The sequence below is a fragment of the Colletotrichum phormii genome (genome assembly GCF_030913505.1).
Source record: "Colletotrichum phormii strain CBS 102054 chromosome Unknown BDP81scaffold_17, whole genome shotgun sequence".
NCBI lineage: Eukaryota > Fungi > Ascomycota > Sordariomycetes > Glomerellales > Glomerellaceae > Colletotrichum > Colletotrichum phormii.
Window position 1 is genome coordinate 166,696 of NW_026851459.1, and position 22,478 is coordinate 189,173.

General features: G+C 54.3%; 6 protein-coding genes across 6 annotated transcripts; 3 read left to right on the forward strand and 3 right to left on the reverse strand.

Moving 5' to 3' along the window:
• Nucleotides 1–544: 544 nt before the first annotated feature.
• BDP81DRAFT_433946 (uncharacterized protein) lies at nt 545–1,367 on the reverse strand. The gene has a single exon (XM_060590910.1). The coding sequence runs from the start codon at nt 1,351–1,353 to the stop codon at nt 622–624; it is 732 nt and encodes a 243-aa protein (XP_060442132.1). The 5' UTR covers nt 1,354–1,367; the 3' UTR covers nt 545–621.
• Nucleotides 1,368–2,663: 1,296 nt separating this feature from the next.
• BDP81DRAFT_433948 (uncharacterized protein) lies at nt 2,664–3,567 on the forward strand. Its single transcript, XM_060590911.1, has one exon. The coding sequence runs from the start codon at nt 2,696–2,698 to the stop codon at nt 3,311–3,313; it is 618 nt and encodes a 205-aa protein (XP_060442133.1). The 5' UTR covers nt 2,664–2,695; the 3' UTR covers nt 3,314–3,567.
• A 3,820-nt stretch (nt 3,568–7,387) lies between these two features.
• On the forward strand, nt 7,388–9,388 carry BDP81DRAFT_396910 (cAMP phosphodiesterase class-II; the record flags this gene model as incomplete). Its single annotated transcript, XM_060588252.1, has 2 exons — nt 7,388–7,453; nt 7,880–9,388. The coding sequence occupies 2 exons, from the start codon at nt 7,388–7,390 to the stop codon at nt 9,386–9,388; spliced, it is 1,575 nt and encodes a 524-aa protein (XP_060442134.1).
• A 377-nt stretch (nt 9,389–9,765) lies between these two features.
• On the reverse strand, nt 9,766–10,731 carry BDP81DRAFT_326416 (nitrilotriacetate monooxygenase component B; the record flags this gene model as incomplete). The annotated part of the gene is made up of 2 exons (XM_060585062.1): nt 9,766–9,903; nt 9,979–10,731. The coding sequence occupies 2 exons, from the start codon at nt 10,729–10,731 to the stop codon at nt 9,766–9,768; spliced, it is 891 nt and encodes a 296-aa protein (XP_060442135.1).
• Nucleotides 10,732–13,648: 2,917 nt separating this feature from the next.
• Nucleotides 13,649–17,289, forward strand: BDP81DRAFT_433956 (uncharacterized protein). The gene has a single exon (XM_060590912.1). The coding sequence runs from the start codon at nt 13,798–13,800 to the stop codon at nt 17,230–17,232; it is 3,435 nt and encodes a 1,144-aa protein (XP_060442136.1). The 5' UTR covers nt 13,649–13,797; the 3' UTR covers nt 17,233–17,289.
• Nucleotides 17,290–18,953: 1,664 nt separating this feature from the next.
• Nucleotides 18,954–20,644, reverse strand: BDP81DRAFT_326078 (glycoside hydrolase superfamily; the record flags this gene model as incomplete). The annotated part of the gene is made up of 5 exons (XM_060585031.1): nt 18,954–19,550; nt 19,614–20,227; nt 20,291–20,405; nt 20,472–20,513; nt 20,591–20,644. 5 exons carry the CDS (start codon nt 20,642–20,644, stop codon nt 18,954–18,956), a joined length of 1,422 nt encoding a protein of 473 aa, XP_060442137.1.
• Between the last annotated feature and the right edge of the window lie 1,834 nt (nt 20,645–22,478).

A 22,478-nucleotide genomic window follows, 5' to 3' on the forward strand; every position in this document is an offset into this window, starting at 1 on the left:
TCAAATGATGAGACAAGCATTTATTCACAGACCTGTTCGGAATTTACTGTCGAGGAACAAGCAATTACTCCTGATACCAAATCCATACCAAAACATTTCTTCAGCATCTTGATCATGCTTCAGTCGCTGACGAAACCCCAGACAGGAATCTCTGCATAGCACAAAACTGGATTGGCCGCGGTCGAGTCCAAGAATGCCGTTATCGAGGAACAAGAGAAGCCTATCTCTTGTTCTCTCATAGCCAAGCCCCTTGTCTATTCCCGCCAACGTCTTGTTCTAGCAATGTTTCCTTCTCTTCGCACTTTGTCCATACCAATCAAGTATCTATAATAGCAATATCAACCTTTGTCAGCCAGACAATTCTCAAACACTTCGAACAATGTCGCCTCCCCGCGTTCCCGTTGTCTATCACTGAACCTCTTTATGCACGTCCTTCTTCATTGATCTCGAGACTGCTCTGCCACTGTGGAAGGGACGGCCACCACACCTATGCATATATATCGTGTTGTGCGCCCACCCTCCCCAGCATCCTTACTCTCCCCGACCTCGGACTACCTAGACAATCGATTCGTTTTCACTTTTGCGCCGTACATACTCACTTTTAACTACAGACAAGCTCAACTACGGATCTTTCAAGTACAGAGATTCAACTACACGAAACATTAGACCTGATTTCATTCTCGAAGAGGACCGCAGGAAAAGTCGAGCAATAAGGGACGAACAGCACCGCCGCAGACTTCCAGCCTTGACTTTACACAACACTTTAGGAGATATAATGGCCATGGTACTGTCCACCCCGGTGATGGACAAGTTCAGCCCAGACCAGCTCCCGGGAACCCTCTTTAACGACGCCAACGACTCCTTCGGTGACGTAGACTCCTTTTTCAACTTCGACGACGCTTGCGTCGAAGGGCCGGTCCCCGAAGTCGAAAAGGAGACTACGCAGATCCCAGAGACTACCATCGAGGAGGCGATAATATCACAGCTCTCCGAGAGCCAAATCTCAGACGGCTCGCTTTTTGGAGGTAACGGCGACTCCAATAATGGTTCCCTATCCAAGTTCGAGCAGGAAGAGGTCAAACCCGCGCAGGCCGCGACGATAAACCCGAACGTCCTTTTCATCGCACTACCAGGAACACCACCACCGCTTAAGCAAGAGCAGCGCCAACTAACACCTCCCACCACCGCAGACGACATACCCCTCGTGCTATCGAGCATAGAGCCAACAGAGTTAAAACAAGAACTCAGGCCAGAGTTCCAGCAGGACTTCCAGCAAGACTTCAAGCAAGAGCCTACACCCTTCGCCGATGACCAAAACCTCCAGGCCCTCTTCGACGAATTCGAAGGCCCCATCGCTGAAGCTCTCCAGCTTCCCACCGCGGCCCCGATTCCGGTCCCAGAAGCAGCACCATGCGTCGCCACATCATGGCCCTCTCCCCCGCCGAGCGTCCCATGGCCCTGCTTCGACGGTCTCGAGTCCAGTGGTGACACCAGATGGGACCTCCATTCCGACCCGGCTGCGGGGCTTGGCGGTGGCGGTGGTGGTTATGGTGAAGATCTCTTTGCTTCCCCTCCTCCTCCCGACATGTTTGCCCCCCAACGACCGTGCGGTGACCGCCCGTCTTCTGCACTCGGAGACGCCCGCGAAGTCTTTGACCTCGACACCACTGGCTTTGACAACTTTAAGGGGGAAACGACGTATGACGGCCTCGAATCCTTCAGCCCTGCCAGCGTCAAGCAAGAAGCCCCAACCTTCGACGGCTTCGACTTCGGCAACATCAAACGGGAGCCCACCTCCTCGACGAGCTTCTTTCATCCCTCACCAAAGACCACCGACGGCATCTTTACCGCCCCGCCGCCGCCGCCGCCGCAATCTCAACACCATCTGACCCCAAAGCCCGACCTCGATCCCTTGTTCCCCGATTTGGCACCCGTTTCGGCCGGTCAAGTCCCTTTCAACTACGACGACGACTCGGTAAACTTCCTTTATTCCCTCCCTCTATACACACCTCTGACCACTCCACAGTCCATTCCTCGCAGTGTCCCAGCTGCCACTCCCACCGTCACCGCCATGACAAGACTGGTCCATCCCAAGCCCAGATCACCACCTTGTCCAGCCGACTTCATTAACCGCCACAGCTTATCAGGCGGACCAGCAGATGTGACTCCCTACAATATCCTCAACAGACAGGGCCTTTTTGAAGCCAACACCCCTATCCCCTCATCATACCTCACTCCCGCTCACACTCCATCCAGAGACCTCACAACCCCCGTCGTGAACGGAAAGATCCTCAAGCGTATCCCCAAGCCCGCCAAGGCCAAGGACGTGGACGCATCAGACTGGTATGACTCCCTCCGCGAGGCGCCTGCCCCCTGGGGCGGGCACGACCATACAAAGCCCATGTTCCAATACAACAAAGAGGGCGAGCTGCAACCGAGTCTGCGCTTCACCCGTGAGCAAATCCTGTACTACATCAGGGAGCGGAAGCAGCGAGGACTCCCCCTGACCCTTTGGATCCAAAACGTTCCCCACGGCTGCAAGACACGAGTGGGCGACGACAGACTGCGCGCGTGCCGCTGGTCAGGCTGCCCGGCCTACAAGGGCACCATCCTAAAGGGCTTCTGGCGCGTCTGCTTCGACGAGCGGTCCGAAACCTCGGGGAAGCAGCACGATCCGTATCATAACGCGGGCTACATGCACTTGTGGTGTATGGACCGCTGCTTCGATCTCCTAGAGATTGCCCAAGCATTCGACCTGAAGCCTGATACCCGCTACTTTGAAAAGGAAGAGCGCAACCCCATGGCCATGACCCGTGATCACGACGAGCTGGTGATGGAGTTTGAAGAGTGGCGCACATCCCAGCAGGCCGCTTACGAAGAATGGCAAAGGTCGTCAGAGACCAACAAGATGATGGGACTCCCCATCCAGAACCGCCAGGTCGGCCGAGAAGCCAAGCTGTGGTACGTGCTGACGACCAAGCACCTGGCGCTGGAGACTCCGGTGCGGAGCAACATGCGGAAGAAGAGAAACGGCATTTCCATTGATAAGCACAAGGGCGATCTCGACTGGTACGTCGAGAGAGTCAACGAGAAAAAGTTTTCCAAAAAGGGGCAATCCGTCATCGAGGAGCTCGACAGTGACGACGAAGAAGGCAGACAGACTGGTGCGAGCAGGGCGGCCCGTCCGAGTATCGATAAGAGAAAACGCGAAGAATACGAGTTTGACGACAATGACAACGCCTCTCATTCCCAGACAGCCACTTGGAACAAACGTGCGAAACAGTCGTGCTATTCACCCGTTGAAAGACGTTGATCATTGATGCCTTTGTCTCTCCCTTTACCAGGTGGTGAAGAACCATGCGCCTCCAAAATCTTTGTAATTCTTGGCCACATTGGGATGTTTGTTTTCTGAGCCGGAGCAAGGGGCTATGTTCACACGAATGCGGTTAACATAGGATTGATACCCCATATTAGATATAGATGCACCAAGAAGGCGGGGTGGAGACGAGGAGAAGAGGAATGGAAACCTCGTTGGCAGCCTCAACGCAACGAATCAGAGATACAGACTTACCTAGTATCACCATGATTAATAACAGATCTCTAACCCACGACTTGAGCGCATTTCTCGAGTGACAAGCGTGATTCCTGACTCACAATCCAGGCTCATGCCAAGGGTCCTGGAGCTGGGGCAGGCGCGGCCGCCATGCGACGGTTCCAAACGGTCGGGCGGCAGGCTGCGGCCTAGAGCACGCGCCCGCGCCAAGTGGCCTCAAGCCGACCCCCGGAAGATGGGAAAGCTCGGACAAGTGCTGTTTACGGGTGCTAGGAAGCGGGCGCGAAAAGGGCCGGATGAGATTTTGGTTCAAGAGCCATGGTTTGGGGCACTTTAGTTGCGGAGCCATCAACATAAGAGAGTTTCGATTAAGAGAAGCGGAATGGAGGGGCCGCAGAATGAACTGGGGATGACCGGAAGCGGTGACATGGTGTGGATGACCTTTTTTTTGCTTGGAGGATGGAGACCCGGGCAACGAATTGGCAACGCCGTGTTCCGCACAAAGTATCCCGGTCTCTGTAGATGGGCAGAAGCTGAACATACTCCAGAGAGACATACGAAGAAAGGGCAGGTCGGCCAAGGTGAAAGCGGGCCGTAGTGTTGGTGCGAATGAGTCGTAGCTCTCGCGGCCCCGCGGGTAGTAAACGTTGGCGTGCGAAAGCGCGGCGAGGCCGAGGGGAGTAGGGGCGCTAGTCCTGAAAGGAGATGCTACGATGCAGGAGGGCGCCGCGCAAGTAAGATGGTATGGAGTGGTATCGTCTCAACAGAGCCGCTGGCTCGATTCCTATTGAACGGCTTATGGTCCTCGTGCTCCTCTGGGTGTAAGGCAGGGCTGAGGGGGAGAACGAGGAGGGCACTATGCTGCGTGCGCGTTGGCGGGGGCGGAAAGTCGAAGCAGAAGAGCCTGGCGGCTGAAAGAGCTGTCTATCTGTGGTGTGTAAGGTATGTCAGTCAATGTTGGGGATGGGACAATGCGAGGGTGTTGACCTCAAGTGAAAGTACAAATAGAAAGGCGAGTTACTCGCAGTCGTAGTTGCAGTCATAGCTGATTATTTTCTGCCCATCCCTGTGAAAAGAGAGTCGACTTGGAGTATTGTTCTCGACGGATTCGATGAGGCAGTTTTGACTCAGACATTGACCAAAGTAAATCTGGACTGACTTATTACCTTGTTTCCTCCCTTCTTCCATCGTTCCATTTCTGTTCTGCGGCTTGGCAGTTTGCGACAAAAAGCAAAAGCCAGTCACGATTTATCGCATTGGTATTCTGAATACATCCAACGGGTAGCACGGCGGTGGTTGCCGTCGGAAAGAGGGCTCCAAGTGCCTGATTCGCTTCATCCCGTTATCGAGCTCGAGAGGCAACTTGGGATTGTCTTGGTGCGGCATCGAAGCCCGCTCATCCCCGCGAGCAGTCGGCGATCGGACATTAGACGGCACAGAGCTGGAACACTGGGCTGAAGCTTAGCCCTGGAGGGCATCGGGTGATCTTCGACAGCGTCTTGGATGGGTACTTGCGAACATTCGACAAGCATAAAATTCGAAAGCCGAAACAGGATTTGGCAGCATTGGCCGAAAAGGGCGTTGTTGGCATCACAAAAATAGCCAGGGGAGCATCTGGGCTGCAATTGAGCTTGTGGTGACGAAAGAGAAAGAGAAAGGCAGATGCGCAGCCGAAGGGCAAGATTGAATTTGGAAAGACAACAAGCGAGAATTGATGCGACGAAACCAAAGACTAAGAAACCTCACGACACGTCGACACCACGTTGCGCAGAGTTGAGAGTTTGCGAGCAAGGTGCTTTGACACGTTGCGTTACGAGTTGCAACTTCCTGTTGAAATTGGAAGGCACCTCACGGACTGAGGAAACCACCAAGAGAACGAACCTTCCTATCTCACTTCACTTGCCTTCAAGTACGCCTTGGAGTTTTGGGTAGGACTGGAAGGGCCCGTCCGTCTACAGATACCTAACTAAGGTATCTTGGCCCGATATCCGATCCGATATCTTACGGGAAGTCACAGCCGGAAGGTTGGAGTGTCACTGTCAACGTGCTTTCCTCCTTTTTGATTGTTGATTCCATAAGGTACTTGGGGAAGGTTGGGTACCTTGAGGGAGAGAAAACAGACAACAAGCAGAAGGAGCAGCACAGAGATCGTGCACGAGCCAAGTGAGCACCTACCTCACTCGGCCTCCAAGTACCTTACTGTACAGTAGTAAGGTGCCTCTACTGCAGGTGCGGGCAGCGCGGATCACCAGGTTGACTTGCAGGAGGCAGGAGCAGAAAGTAAGAGCTGCTCTGTCATCAAATCACGTCTGGGATTAGTACTTGCGAATTCTCGTTATTGAGGTGGTGTTTGTGGTACCACTTCCCACGCATCTCGACAACACTCAGCAAGCACACAGCTCCTGTTGTCTGTGAGAGAAGTTGCTGCCGCAAACATTTGGTGGGCAACTCCACGCTTCCTCCACGCTTCCTCCACGCTTTCCACCACCTCACCTCCAAAAGTCATCATCCCTCCATCCCTCCCCCCAAATCCCTCCACCTGGGCATCCATCCCACCCAACACCACCCCCCTTGACTCCCTGAGTCCCTGACCCATCCACGTTCCTCATTGTCACTGCACGCTGCATGCCGCACTCTGCACACTGCAGCTGCAGCCGACCGAGGTCGCTTACGCTCACTCTCTCGCACATCGCATCGAATTCGCAGCTGCAACTCAACTGCACCGCGCACCGCGCACCGCGTTGGCTTGCCTTTCTGTCGTCACGTCAAAGCAACTCGGTCTGGACTCTTTTCGTCTCCCATCTATTCGATCCTGAACAATCCCAAAGCAACAAAGCCATTCAGAACCACCCTGGCCATCGGACTTAAACACCACACGACCGCTACCATCCGCACCGATCCATCCCCACGCGCGCGCACTATCCGTACGGATACCAAAGACAAGACCCGACCAGCTTGCTCCAGCTCCAGCTCCCAGAGCTCTCCACTCTCCAATTAATACCGTACAGAAGCACCGCCGGCTGGGGCACCAGTCAAACCCACCTATCCCGGGAGCCACGACGTCGGCCTTCGGAGAAGCCGTCCATCTCATCTCGAGATCCATCCGCGTCCCTTTTTTTTTCTTTTCTCTTTCCCTCTCTGGCCTTTGCTGTGGGGGAACACCGCCAAAAGGGAACCTTGAAAGAGACAAGATCCAGAAACCGCAAAGGGGGTGGTGGGCGCAAACATCAGACCTGACGAAAGCCCCAGCCCTGTTTCGTTCCGACCGACCACCATCAAGATCGCAAAACTGTGTCTTTCTCCTGTCCATCGTCTACCTTATTCTTTCTTTCAACCTTCTTCCATACTTCCTCTCCCGGCAACCTTACGCACGTCATTGCGTCTCGGCGCACCTCGCCATCCAACCCACCAAGCCTACCGAGTACCTACTTGCATCTTATTGCCGACCTACCTTACCTACCTAGACGCCGAACCAACCACTCACCGACGACACCCTCACCCCGCGCTCACCGACGATCTCACTCACTTTGCAGATTCCAGATCTGTCAGCCCCTGCAAACCAACCATCAAATCCCACCGGAGCGCGCGTCTGTACACTGCGACTGATCGCATCTTCCCCACCAGCTCAGAACGAAGACCGCCGCTGCGTCGCATGCCAATTCCATCTGCCGTGCCGTTCCGTCTTGTCTGCCACAGGCCCCATTACCTCATCGTGGCATTGGCTGCTCGTCTAGGCGGGGTGGTGGCTTTGTAGAGGCGGCATTGGCTGTGCTCTCGGCATTGGGAGGAATCCTAATTCTATCAATCAACTCTCTCCGCGTCTTATTGTCCGTCATGGAGGACACAAATGGGGAGAAGTCAGAGAATTCCCGCCGGCCGGCCTTGCAGGTCATTGTCCTGGTACGTTTCACTCTCACATCTCTGATGCGCCTCACTGCCGACTTTCAACGTCGCAGATCGCGCGTGTCCTCTTTCACATTCCCGAGGCTTGCTGGGCCTCGACGTATCGAGTGTCTCTCATGAAGGGAGGAAAAGTCCCCCACGAGATCATCCCGACCCGGCCGCCCGGCGCATCCTCTTGTCGTTCATGCAGTCGACTTTTTCGGGTTGCGCCAACCGCACCAAATGGGAAATCCATGGAACCTTTTGCAAGTGCAGCAGCCTTGGGCGAGGGAGAATCGGCAGTTCTTCTTCAACGCTTTGCGCATGCGATCAGGACTGGAGACACATCTTTCAATGCGACAGAGTGACCTGTCGCTTCTTGGGCCGGGATCCCCTCAAAGAGTGCCCCATCATGTCCGCACCTCCGCTAACCCAATTTTCTAGGGTGCTGGCGGCGGTCCCCAGGAATCCAATACTACCGCTCTTCTGGTCCGCTCAGTTGCCTCGGGGTGGACAAAAGGCTCCATTATCGCCGTAGATGCCGGTGTCCATCTCTCCGCTATTACACGCATCCTTGAGGAAACGGCACCTCCAGGCCTCGGCACCCAGCTTCCGCTCCCCCACACCCTTGCCTCCGGGCCATTTGCAGGCCTGCAGCTTACACCAAACAACCAGTTGGAGGTCGCAACAGGCGCAGTGTACCCAACGGGCATCGCCTCATTCATCACTCGCTCTCTCATCGACACTTATGTGATTACTCATCCTCACCTCGATCACATATCCGGCTTCGTCGTGAATACAGCGGGTCTTACCAGGCCAAAGCGCCTTGCCGCATTGCCCTCAACGATCAACGCCCTCAAAACCCACATCTTTAACAATGTGATTTGGCCCAACTTGTCTGACGAAAGTAATGGGGCGGGCTTGGTCACGTATACTCGGCTTGTCGAAGGAGGGTCCCCAGCCATTGGCGATGGCGAATCCAAAGGATATCTAGAGGTTGCGGATCGCCTTGCCATCAAGGCGTATTCTGTTTCACATGGCCACTGCATCGAGAGGCACCCACATCGTGGCTCAACCTCCTCCACCGCAACACCCCTCCGATACCCTTCTGTTGATGCCGCATCCATGGCATCACCCCGCATACTACCATACGGCCTAGCTTCAAGCACCGCGCCTATCCCTCGAGCACCATCGGTTGCCCCAGAGCCGCAGGCTAGTGTATGCGTTTACGACTCTTCGGCTTACTTCATTCTCGACATGGCTACTAATCTAGAGATACTCATCTTTGGAGACGTCGAGCCGGATTCCATGTCACTCTCCCCTCGCAATCAAACGATTTGGGAGGAAGCTGCACCAAAGATAGTAGCTGGCCAACTCGCAGCCATTTTCATCGAATGCTCATACGACGACTCGCACTCTGATGATCGCTTATTTGGTCATCTGAAGCCCCGTTATGTGATGGAAGAGATGCACGCACTAGCTCAGGCTGTTGAGGAGGCGCGAGGAGACGCCCATGCCTCCCGGAAGCGGAAGCGTCTAGCAGAACCCGACACGATACCACGACGACGGACAGGAGGCGCCTTTTCGCGCCTTGCAAGTGGCGACGAGTCCCCAATCAGCCCCAAATCCGTGGCCAAGCGTGCTGTGTCTGCAGATATTGGCCACGTACCACCACTGCCACCCGCCGCTACATCGGTAGAGAGCCCGCATCTGACAACTCCTACACAGGAACTGTCTCTGCGTGAGATTGAGGGATGGAGCGAGACGGAGGATGGGCACTCCAAGGGCCCACCTCTCAAGGGTATTAAAGTTGTCATCATCCACGTCAAGGACCGCCCGGATGGAAGGGACCAAGGAAAACTAATTTTGCAAGAACTTGAGGCATACGAAGACGATGCCCAACTGGGGTGCGAGTTTATTGTTTCTCACGCAGGGCAGAGTCTCTACCTTTGAACGAGTTTGGCTGGCGTTTGGGCGCAGGATGGCTTAGATGCCGAGTTCATGAAGATACGAATAGCATGAGGTTCTCACGATGAGGATGAGTGCGATGGGGTTATCTGGGAGTTTTCCATGGGGGAGACAAGTGGAGGCAAGGGTACTCCGTATATATACCGTGTATTTTCGCGCACCATCTGTCGCATTCTATATATCCAGCGGCGGCCGTGATGTTGACGGACCGCCGAGTCTTCTTTGATTGCCACCTAATTTCTATATATTATTTCTCTGGGCCGAATGCGCATTGCCGTGTTGTGGATTCTCTTGCGATACCACCTTTATCTGGATAAACATGTGCGCGTGTCGGTTCTTGAAAGAAATTTCGTCATGAGCCTCTATTGCTCGCCCTTCTTGAGCTTCTCGTAGCCTTCCTCGCCACCAATGTTGCTATCCCATTCCGCTCTCGGGATCTCCAAAACCTCGGTGGTGCGGCCGTAGGTGATGCCTCCTAACCTGCTGACAGGGCGAAGTACCTAAGGTTATCAAGTCAGATTTGGTGTTCTTCCGTATAACCAAGAAGACGCACAGGCGAAAGTGGAAAGACTTACAGTAGGATCAACAATGTTCTTCTGCTCATTGATAGCATCCTCCCTCACCCAAAAGTTGACACCCTCAATAAACGCAGTGACACCACTCTTCTTCCCCGGCGTAGCGCGCGAATCCCACTCCTTTACAAAGTCCAACTTTCCCTCGACGCTGAAGACGGCCTCCTTGACGCGCGCGGCTTTCACGTGCTTGCAGTCGTACACGGGCGTCAAACCGCTGACGTCCCATTCTGATTTCCCATAGGGCGCGTTGACGGAGGTGGAGTTTGCGGCCTCGAGGAAGCCCTCGGAGATGATGTTGATGACGCACTCTTTACTCTCCAACAAGCACTTTAGCGAATCCTTTGGCTTCTCGATGGAGGCGGCGAAGCCGACTACGAACATTGGCGGGTCGTGGTTCACCATGTTGAAGTAGCTAAAGGGCGCGAGGTTTGTTACCGTGCCGTCTGGGGAGCGGGTTGAGAGGAAGGCGATGGGGCGCGGGGTGATTGCCGAGATGAGGAGTTTGTAGTTGAAGCCTGCTGGGCGGCCTTCGGCGTGAGGGTCGATTGCTACGTGTGGTTTTGAGAGGCCTGGTTGGCCTAAGGGGTTTGCGCCGGAGCCGAAGGTCCAGGAGGGGGATATTGTTTTGGTGAAGGTGATGCTGGCGTCGGTGTTGAAGGGGGGCCGGGTGGATTCTACGGATTTGAAGTCTGGGTGGGGGTTGTGGGTTGCTTGGGTGCCGCCGGCGAATTTGGAGTTGTTTTGGGATGTCATTGTGAGGGTTCTGGAGGGTCTTCTTGTCCTGATGCTGCTGATGGTTGGGTTGGTGGTTGGTGTGAGGTTGCGGAAGGGGATGGTGGGTGCTAGACGGAGGACGGCGGTGCGGGATGGCATTGTGGTTGACGGGAGGTAGTAGTAGCTTTATAACGTCGGGATTACGGAACGGGAGTGGGGGAGGGGAGGGGGAACTAAATCTGCGATTGCGGGATGCGGGAATCCACTTTGAGTGTTCTTGACGGGGGAGATGGACGTGGAAACTTTGGGTTTGTCTCCCCTTTCTCTCTGTCTACTTTACTCGATCAAACTTGCGGCAGGTTGCTTACGGATGCTTGCTTTGCTAGCTTACCTGAAGACCCTGAGCCGGTTCCCTGTCTCGGATGGTGGAGTAGATGCCGAGGGGACGGGGTGGTGGGGTGACGTGGAGGTGTCACCCAATTCACGCTGACAATTCCATACAAATTCACAACTTTTTGGAGGGGCAGCAGTTGGAGGGGAGGAGGGGTAACACGCAGGGATCGGGGGGTGCTCCTTGTCCTAATGATGCAATTGACTTGTAGTTGGTCCCCCCGTGCTCCTGAAGTTGGGGTGGTCGCTAGATGCATTACCCGGCACCGGGTATGATTTTGACTGGTTGATGATATTTGGAAACCATTTAACGTCGGTTCCGGCTCTTTTCTCAAGAACGTCGGTGAATCGAATTTCTGGTCATTGACGAATGACAAATTGGCAATTATCGTTCCGCGCGCTGGGATTTGGAGCACGGAGGAGACTCGGGGGATGGAATTCGGAACTCGGAAGGGATCTTGGGTGAACGGGTGTTTGCATGTGGAGAGCAAAAGTGACAAAGACTTGGCTTGCCTTGAATCGTGTGGAGGAAGTCCGTGCTTCATCTACCAGCTCCGAGGTGCTGATAAGATATGCTTATCAAGATAAGCTTTTTTGTCAGCTGTCAGGCACACTCTCCTCCTGTGCAAATACTTTCAACATGGAACCTTCAGTCACACTTTCTTGAAATTGAAGATATAAGGTAAACAGTCTGGTTATAAGTATGCGTAGGCGAGCCAGACATGGTCCGATGTCTCGATCCCAGAGAATGCCAAACACCCCAGTCTTTCCCATGTTGTTGGAGCGATTCGCGATCAACCATCGCCTCTTGAAGAATTTCAAAGCCCCTGATTCTGAGTTTACACCACTGCCCTACCTCTGAGCCCTGACCACTGAGCAATACAGTTTGGTTGTCTCTGTCTCTTACCTCTTGGGCGCACAGGTAGGCACTGGGCTAATCATGTTGTTGGGGGCTGGCTGTAGCGCGTGTGCGCATCTGCTCTGAGATGAAAGTGTCTCAACGGCTGAGCGCGGGGGTAGGTAGCACGGGAAATGCCAAGCGATGGTGTGTGTACAAGACATTCTCCTTGAGACATGAACTCGATGGCATACCATACTTCCCAGTTGAGATTTGCGTTGAGAGGCGAGGAAGCAGAGACAAAAAGATTCCTTGCTGCACGCTGTTGGTTATGCTGATCAACCATTAAGAGAAGCTCCGTGGGGGGACGGAAAGCCTCCTTTTTGAAGCTCAGGTATTCTGCTATCCTCTCATTTAGGTACTCACCCACTCACCGTGTCCCTGGCGTGTAAGTAAGTTACTTTCCCCCGCCATTCCCACCGACACGGCGCGTGGCATGGCGGCCCTCCTCCGCAGCGGGCATTGGCTCTGTTTCGCATGCAAGGACGCACCGCGGCGGTCGATGGAATGCCTCCGGGTGTTTGGCCAAGCCTGTGCAGGAATGGAACGCTGCTCTCTCCTACGCCTAGATAGGTACTCTGATTTGCGTGGGAGCAGGTATGTGCGACCTCAACAATCCGAGCGTGCGTGCAGGTGTAGTATGGGTCAGAATGAGAGATATATATATATCTCAATGGGACCGCCTTGAATCAGCTTTCACAACAAAAACCCGATAGAAGGAGTTCTTCAGAGTCCATACTATCAAGAAGAAAAGGCACCATAAATAATCACAGCCGTCAAAACTCAACTCATCACATCATGAGCGCAATCCGCTCCTCATCCTCAGCCCTCCTCCTCCTCGGAGGCGTCGCAACCCTCCCCGGCGCCGCTTCAGTCCGAAGCCAATTCCCACAACGGAGCAGCACCACACTCTCCACCACCGCGGCAGAGCAAGCCGAGCTGGGGTACATGCAGCAACCACTCGGCCCCGCCAGCAGCGGCCGGACGACGACGCAACAGACCCACACCGCGAAGCGCAGCGGTCCTTCAGGTCTTGGATGGCATGCAACACAAGCCTTATGACTGCCCCGGACGGCGGCGCAGGTTGTTACCATGTCCACGATCCAGGCAGCACGTCCTCGGGGGAAGGACGGTGGTGCCGCGGCTGCGGCGGGGTTTCGGTATAGGTCTGCGGAGGAGGTTGTTGCTGTTGTGTTGGGGCGCAACCAGCAGTATCAGAAGTACTCATCCTTACGGCCTGTGATAAGAGACTGAAAAGTGGTTGATTGGAAGGATGACTGGATAAGAATGCGGTCTTTGGTGGATGAAAATTGCAGCTCAGGGACGAAGGGAAATAGGCGGATCATTTGGTCAAAGAAGGCTACATTTGGAAAATTAAATATCCAGCAAGCGAGGCCAGATCTTGACTGGTGTTATTTCATGGCGTTGGAACTATTGATAGGATCAACGGTTCGGGACTCACAATAGATGGGGAAATGGGAATGGGATTCACGATATCCATCTTGCCTGAGGGCACACACACTTCATGCTCTGTCGCATTATGTAATCATCTCGGAGATTTCGTCCAAGAATCACGTGCACCTGATAAGCTCTTATCGGCAAAGGGTCGTCTCTGTGGAAAGTTTTTGGGCCGACTGCAGTCACTCCCCGTCGCCGCAACAGTCACCAGTTCCAGCCAGTCAAAGTCGGTTTCTTTTTTTTTCGTAGCTGCACGTTGCCCTTCTCCGATGTGTTGATATCCACCAGTTAATTTTTTTTTTGGTCGCCCGTTTCCCTTTTGTGAGCCTTTCCTGCGCTCCCCACACTCCTTCAACTTCATGTACCGCCCGTATACCCAAAGGCATGTGGCGCAAACATTGAATAATCGTTTCCCATACACCTCGCTGTTCCCCCGGAAAGGATCAGCCAGAGCTTTGCCATCTCCATTCCTCGTCTCCACTCGACTGTCCTACCACAGCAGATCCAACAAGAAGACTTCAGATCCCTTTGCCGACGCCTTTGAGTCAAAGTTTGAGGACAAGTTTGAGTCCAAGTTCAAGTCGAAGATTGTCGATTCGCGGCAGGCAAAGACTGGTTTCATCAACAACAAACACGAAGCCAAGCGTCGATTATTGAACAGGGACGCCCCGCTCGCCACCTCGAATCGGACCAAGACACCGTCCGCCGCATTTTCTCGACGAGAGACCGACTGTTTTCCCAGAGAGGCCGAGTCCTTTGGAAGAGACGTAGAACCATTTCGCAGAGACGAGCCAGTTCGCAGAAGCACAGAACACTCCGGTAGAGACGAGCCTTTCCGCAGAGACGACAGAGACGAACCCTCTCGCAGAAATAGAGAACGCTTCCACAGAGACGAGCCCTTTCGCCGCGACGAGGAGCCTTTCCGCAGAGACCAGCCCTCCCGCCGATACGAAGAGCCCTTCAGCAGAGAACGTCGCAGAGATAACGAGCCCTTTCAGCAAAAATACGCTCTGTGTACAAACAAACGCGGCACACGCCCACTGCCCACGGCAGATTTCTTGGCCTCAATCGTAGGGCACAAATACCCCGGTGGTGTCGCCAGGAGAAGCGTCGTCCGTGGTGATCCAGAATCGTTCCCCAACAAACGGGTATTCTGCCTACCGGCCAATTGGAACAAGGTCTCGGCGGAAATTAAAGACTCTTGGATCTACTGCGCCGACTTGATTCAGGGGCCAGAGACGAAACAGACAGAGTACACAAAGCTAGGAGAGCCTGGAGTCCGTGCCGCCATGACGAACTACGTCCAGATCGCGGCGACGCCGACGGCGGATACGGGCCCGGCCCTGATGCTGCACTTTGACCAGCGCCGCTACCTATTTGGCAACATTGCGGAGGGAACACAGCGAGCGTTGAGCCAACGTAAAGTGAGCTTGGGCAAGCTGGAGGTCATGTTTATATCGGGCGCGACCATTCAGCAGAACACTGGCGGCATGATTGGCATGATGCTTACGGTTGCGGATGTTCTTGACGGTAGCAGGAGAGAGGTGCACGAGAGGAACCAGGCGAGGAAGGGCACGGGAAAGAAATTGATCGCGCCCAAGGGTCCCGGGCGAATCGAGATCCACGGTGCCCAGAACCTCGCATACTCCGTCGCAACAGCGAGAGGTTTTGTGTTCAGGAAGGGACTTCCGATTCGCGCCGTTGAGCTGTACGAGGATCCGAGAATCGCCGACCCCGACGCCACCATTCCTGACTGGCAGGACGAGCTCATTCAAGTCTGGAAAGTTCCCATCGCCTCCGATCATGTCAACAAGTCTCGTAAGAGAAGTCACGAGGTCATGACGGCGGAAGATGAAGGCCTATCGAACCCGGCTGGCGCTGTTTCTCCCGAGGAGCAGGCTCTCATTGACCGGGAAGCGATCCAGGGTGTCGTCGAGGGCATGTTCAACTCCAGCTGGACCATGGACAAGTTGTACGAGACGAAGCTTTCCCAGGTCAACCTCCCCGCCACCATCTTCGTCAGAGAGGACGGCAACATCAAGAAGTACGAAGGCCCCATGCCGGGCGGCGATGAACCTGTGCCCGACCTTGACGTCCTTGTACGGTACCCTTGGCCGGCGGCCACAGTTGACAAATTGCCCGCCGCCTCCATCTCAAACAATGCCGTCACCTATATCGTCAAGAACAAGGGCCGAAGAGGCAAGTTCAACGCGGCTGCCGCAAGGGAGCTGGGCGTAAAGCCCACTGACAACAAGAAACTCACCGACGGCGTGTCTGTCGAGGGCAAGGATGGCATTACAGTAACTCCCGAGATGGTCCTCGACGCGCCGATCAAGCCTCAGGGCTTCACAGTCATCGATATCGCAGACGCATCCTACATCGACTCGTTCCTCGGCAGATCAGAATGGCAGAATGCCAACTTGATGGATGGCGTACGAGTCTTCAACTGGATTCTTGGGCCGACCGTCATCGACGACCCGAGAATCCAGAAGTTCATGAAGGAACGACCGGACGTCAAGCATCTCGTCATGTCTACCGACACCAGTCCCAACATGCTGGCGTTGGAATCGTACGCCATCCTCCACGGCTACCTGAGACAGATCGACCCTGATCGCTTCCCGGAACTTGCCTACGACAACAAGGTCCGGGACCTTTCGTATATCGGCCCCAACGTGGAGACTGCTCGCGTCGGCATGAAGGCGAAGCTATCACCTGTTTACGAGCTCGTCGAAGATGAGATCGTGCCCCCAATCTTCAAATTCAAGGGCCACAGCATGGAAGCGGGTGTTATAAAGCTTGCCAAGGAAGCCGCGGACAAGATCAAGGAGCCTGCGTTCCTCAAGGAGATTGAGGAAATTGAGCACGATATCCCTAATCGCGACACAGAAATCATCCCTCTCGGCACTGGATCTGCTGTACCATCAAAGTACCGCAACGTCTCGGCAACCCTGGTCCGGGTACCGCAGTACGGCAACTACCTCTTCGACTGCGGCGAGAACACTCTCGGCCAGCTTCAACGAACATTCGGGGCCGAAGAAACAATCAAGATCCTCCAGGAGACCCGCTGCATCTTCATCAGCCACATGCACGCCGACCACCACCTCGGAACCGCACGATTCCTGCGCGCCTGGAACGAAGCCACCATCAACCTCTCTCCCCAACCCTACCTCGGTCTCATCGGCCCTTGCGCTATGCAGTACTTCCTGATGGAGTACAGCCGCATCGAACCCATCGCCTTCGGACGCGTCAAGATCATCAGAAAGGGCCACTTCTACCCCCACGACGAAGGTCACCTCCCCGCCGGCTGCCCAACACGCCTCGCCTCCGCTCAGCTCGTCCCCGTAAACCACTGCAAGGACGCCTACGCCGGCGTGTTGACCTGGCCCTCGGGCCTCAAGATCGCTTACTCTGGCGACTGCCGCCCCAGCAATTATCTCGTTAAGGCCGGCAAGGGCGCGACGCTGCTGATTCACGAGAGCACTTTCGACAATGACAAGAAGGGCGACGCGATTGCCAAGAAGCATAGCACGCTAGGCGAGGCCCTGAAAGTGGCGAGCAACATGGGCGCGCGCCGCGTGCTGCTCACGCACTTTTCGCAGCGGTACGCTAAGCTGCCGCTTGTCGAGGATCGCAAGACGGATGATGGTGCTGATCAGGCTGTGTTGATGGCGTTTGATCAGATGAGGGTGAAGTTGGGCGAGTTCCGCCAGGCGCAGGCTTTCTTGCCTGCTATCAGCCGCTATGTGGAGTATGATGCCATGAGGCAGGATGGGGATGGGGATGGGGATGAATAGACAAACACACACCACTCTTAATAGACTTGGACGAACGTGTCCTTTTACGTTTGCGTACCTCACTCTCTCCAAGTTCCTATGGTGATGTAATGACGACTAGCTAGGTAAGCAAAAGTCAAGAGATCCAGACTGGCAAAAGAGTTCACCCCGCCTCACCACCCCTCACCCCCCGGTGCTGAACTGGGGGCTACATCTCTGGTGCTCATGCTGGGATTCGAACTCGGGTACTCGCTGAGCCTGTCGTCGAGTAGGCTGGTTAGTGTGAATAATTGATTGTTGACCGTTAACCATTCCACCATCCACGCCACAGTTTGACCTGACCCCCGGCCTAGGGGGCGCCTGCTGTGCTGGTGACAGGAATTGACTTGGAGGGGTATATGAGGGCTTCTCTTCTCGTTTATTCGTGTGTGTATTCGGGTGGTGGAAACTGAGAGGGTCTTGTCGGGGTTGAGGCAGGTACGTCTCGTCGAGGAGGAATTTGGGAAGGAGCGATGGGACAGCCCGTTTCTGGTATCCCTAGGTACCTAGTACTTACTGCATCGTGACTTGGGACTTTGCCATGGGATTCTATAGACATTAATCACGTGGTGCTCGCTTCCCCTTAGGTTAAGTTCATAAAGTACTAGCTAGTGGAAGTAGGCGCTCGGGAGTTTAGACCTCTGAGCTTGGTTTGGTCTCTTGATTCTCGGCTACCAGACTGGTCAAAGTTGCTTTTCAATGAACAAGCAAGCATGCGTTTACCTCACTACCTAGCCCTCTCCTACTTCAAGAAGTTGTCTCAAAGAATGTTTGTCAGGAACATAACCAGATCATTACACACCAGAGAGGGGAAACAACCACCGCAGCGTCTTTGATAGCTCACTTCCAAGACCAGGGGTATCTGTCAATCATGTCGGTGACGGGCAAGGCGACGAGGCTCACATTGTAACCCACAAGCTAGACTCCTACTTCCACCTTCGAGCCCTCAGAGTCAGATGTGGAGTATTGAAGGTCTAGAGGGTTTGGTGGCAATCCTCACTCAAGGGGAATGCCATCCTAGCGATGGATTCCACCATGACGGAAGGTCCCTTTTCGAGGTGGTGGGCAGTAGGCTTGATTCGCGGTTACGTAGTCGTACACGACATGCTGGTTACGAAGAAAAGGAGAAGGCGTGGTGAAAACAAAGAGGATGAGGAAGAGACACGATTAGTTAGCTTCGGGGTAGGATATCAAGGTACCGCAGGTTTATAAAGTATGCCCATGGCGAGCGCCACTGAGCAAAGAGGAAGCCATCACGGTTGCACAAAGACCATCCATACTCCACATTCCCTATAGCTCAACAAGTTGGAAGGTCTGTCGGGGTGGTTGCGAAACGTCAGTCTTGGCCAAGTGGTTAAGAGTGTGACCTCATGACCACAGATCGCAAGCTGAAATCAATCTAAGACCTCGACCCCCGGCGTCTGGCCGAGGCAGACATAATTTGCCATTTTGCCAATTGGAGTCTTCTTTTTCTTTTGTGAAACTAGTGATTTCCTTTTTTTTTTTTTTTTTTCTTTCTTTGTTAAGCTCTGTGATATCAATGGCTTGGATTCTACAGGGAGGAGACGACTGCCAGATATTCTGCCATTCTGCCAGTTCGAATCCCCCTTTCGTCACTTTTTTTCTTTGGTGCTTGATGGTACTCGGATGATCTATTTTCTTTTTTTCTATCTGCTAATCTCCGTAACATAAATGGCTTAATTCTACATGAAGAAGGCCACTGCTAGGCCAAGTCCTAAGAGACTATCAATTCCTCTCAACCTCGACCCCGCCGCCGTTGGAACAGACGGCGAGCTCGTCGTAGTAATCGTCCCGTTCCTACTACCTCTTGCTCCCGTTGCAGCGGGTGGTGTCGGCGTAGAAGGGTCCACCAACAGCGTGGTCGGCATGCTCACAATCGTCGTCGGCGGCGCGATTCCCTCCTCATCACCACTGCTGCTAGGTTGCGGTGCCGAAGTCGGAGCCGAGTTCGGAGCTGTAGGGGCAGCCGCCGACGCGGACGGGGTGGTAGCCGGGAGCTTCGTCGGCACCAAGGACGCGGCGGGCTGCGATGCTGCTACCGCCGATGATGAAGCCGGGGGCGTCGCGGGCGTCGAGACGTTCTGCTCCGTGTTGGCCCACGTGTCGAGAACGCACTGCTTCATGAGGTTGTTATCGGTGTAGGTGTTGCCCGACTTCTTGGGCGTCAGGCTGAGGACGTAGTCGGTGCTGAAGCTACCGGCCGCCCAGCCTACGAGGCCGATGAAGACGTCTGAGTTTTGGTTGATGAAGGTGTTTTGGGCGCAGAAGCTTGTGAAGCACTGGTTTTCCATCTGTTAGTCTGTGCCGTTCTCCTAACAAGAATGAGAAGATTGTTGGCTTACTGTAGCATCACTCGAGGCGCCCGTCTCGCTGACCAACCCTTTACGCCCCTTGGTCCTCAAGAACTCAGCCACCGTCCTGAAGCTCTCGACGTTGTCCGTCGTGCAGGGTTTATGCGTGCCACTGTTATCCTCATCGAGATACTTGTGCACATCAAGAATCAAATTATCCGTCGTCCCATCGGGGTTCGTAATCGCAGCCAACGCCTCCGCGCTCCCACTGCTCACGAGGAACTCGGCCGAGTTGAAGTTCGTGCCCGGCAGCAGAATCATATGCGACGCCGCGCCAGCCCCGCGAATTGCAGTGACAACCTTTTGGCACGTCGCCGCCCAGAGCTTGACGTCGAGGTCGTGCGGCTCGTTCATGAGCTCAAAGACGACGTTGGCGTTGTCCTTGTACTTTGTCGCGAGCTGCGTCCATAACGAGACGAACTGGTCGTCTGTTGGGCCGCCTTGGCCGATGATGCCGCCGTTCCAGCGGGCAAAGTTGTGTATGTCGAGCATGCAGTGCGCGCCAGTCGCGAGGCACTTTTGCATTACTTGGTCGTATTTGCCAAAGTTGGCGGCGTTGAGTTGGCCGCCTGCTTGGTTGTTGACGAGGAACTGCCATCCGACGGCTGTTGTTTGAATGTTAGTATTATGACTCTTGATGGGTAAGAGAGATTAGGATTTAAACTGACGCAGTCGGAACATGTTGAGCTTGTCGTTCTGGGCAAAGTGGTTCATTTGCCCTTCGCCATCGCCGCCTCCCAGTGAGCTGAGGGGCAGCTGGACTTTACCCAGTGGACAGCTTCCCTGACATCATGTCAGTCTTGTAGTCCTCGATGAGATGCAGACATTGTTGGAGGGGACGGGGCCTACATCAATCTCGCAACCAAAGTCGCCGCCTGAGATCGCAACTCCCTGTTAGGTAAAAAAAGGTTAGACACATCGGTCCGAAGTTCTGTCGTAGATCATGTGAGACTTGCCAAGAACTGCACCCTAGCGCATACTGCCGCCGTCAACCCCAAAAGTGTAAGTGTCTTCGACAACATATTCGATACCTAAGCGAATGGAAAAGAAGCGAAAGTGAAAACGATTTGGTGGTTGTCAAAAAAAGAAAAAAAAGAAAAAAAAGAAAAAAAAAAAGAGACTCTATCCGAAGAATCGAAGAAAAAGTTGCGGTCCAAGAAGCGAAGGGCGGCACGAAGCAAACACGAAAGGGGGGCTCGGTTTGTAGGAAGTCCTGACAAAAAGGATCAAGAACCGTTTGTACATATGGCAGCGGGGAGCCGCATGACATATCTACTACCGGCAGGCTATCGACAATGCGACTTTGGAAAAGGGAGCGTCCAAGAATAGCAGTCAACCCATGGGCTATATGACATGACACCAGCGAACGGGAGGGCGGGACCGAGAGGGTGAGATGTGGACTTCTCTTCTTCCCCATCATCCACAAACAGCCCAGCTGGGGAGGCACTGGGGGGGGCAGTGAACCTGCGAACAGCAAGTCAGCTGTGAGCAAATGCCCAGCCTGCCATCCGATGGTCGTTTCTGTGCGACAAGATTCATGCGGCGAGCGCCACGAAGCCTGGTCGGACGAGGGCCTGCATCAGACGGTGGTAGTTTCATGTGCGGACACCAAGAGGCTCCCTAGGGTGATCCGCGTCCCGTTACCACCAGGATCCCAGACACGCAATCGCCGGGGTGGGTACTCCAGAATGCAGCCCATTATGTGTGGGAATCAAGCGATTGGGGAGAGGGTCGGGGTAAATGTGATCCGGTACTACCGTACTCCAAAGTCCAAGTTGGGTCGTGAGCCTCAATGAGAAAAGGAGAAGGGGGGGATGGGGATCAAGATGGGACGCACGGCCTCGGGAGCGAATGGGAAGGGGTTCTCGGGCTGACCGGGAGGCGGAGGGTCGGCGTTCCATTGCGTCGGTTTTCGATTGAATGCGGGCTTGGCAGAGGAAGATTGCTGCCAGTGTCGAGCCTGCATTCACAAACGGCGCAAGCCTCGAGACACGCCACAAGCTTCGGTAGGAAATCGTCAGTCTTAACGCAGGTATTGCGCGAGTATCACGGTGATCGGCCGAGTATCTTCGCGTTGGGGCCGTGGTACGGGGTCACTGCCGGCGCGCCGTTGCGTAAGGTACTTATGTTTTGAGCAATAGGAAGGGCTCTGGTAACAGAACTGGCAGCTGGGCGCCCTTCTGCTTTTGTTTGTTGTCGGCCCAGAGTTGGTTCCAATGCCAGAAACTATGCCATCTCCAGCCTGCCTAAGCTACCAATTCAGAAAGGAATTTTGTTTGAACTTTGGCATGGACGAGAGATCCGGTTTCTGTAGTCAAACTATAGCCAAAAGCAGTACATCAGCGCTGGCCACTGGCAATTGACAACTGGCGCGAGAAGATCTGGGCCTAGAGCAAACGCTGGCCGTACGCGTTAGAGGTCACTGCTTTTGATCACTTAGAACTCGTAACAGAGATGCAACAAACACAACTCGGGCCGATGGTTCAGGTGTCTTAACTCGGGGTGTTGTTTGTCTGGTTGCCCCTCCGTCTGAGGTAACGTCGCACAGCAGCAATTAGTGCACCATTCGAACGGCACCGTTGACCAACCTTTATTCCATCATGGATACGTCTGCTTGTCAGCTTCGTGTCTGGCAGAGGGCTAAAAATCTGAGGCCTGGCTTAAGCGCCATCACTTGGATCCGGCGTCTTTTGGTGGACATCCAGGGACGGCCCTGGGATCCTTCGACAGAGCTTCCAAACTTTAGTGCGCCAGCACTGACAGAGGGTCAAAGAGACGTTCCATTGCCGCGTAGGATGTTTCTTTTGTGAGTTGAACAGGACGTGCGGCCAGGAAATAATGAATGATCAGAGTCCT

Excerpts from the sequence above, each read along its gene's own strand:
- BDP81DRAFT_433946 (XM_060590910.1), bottom strand. The coding sequence starts at position 1,353 with ATGGGGCCTTCGAATTCGTCGAAGAGGGCCTGGAGGTTTTGGTCATCG.
- BDP81DRAFT_433948 (XM_060590911.1), top strand. The coding sequence starts at position 2,696 with ATGCACTTGTGGTGTATGGACCGCTGCTTCGATCTCCTAGAGATTGCC.
- BDP81DRAFT_433956 (XM_060590912.1), top strand. The coding sequence starts at position 13,798 with ATGTACCGCCCGTATACCCAAAGGCATGTGGCGCAAACATTGAATAAT.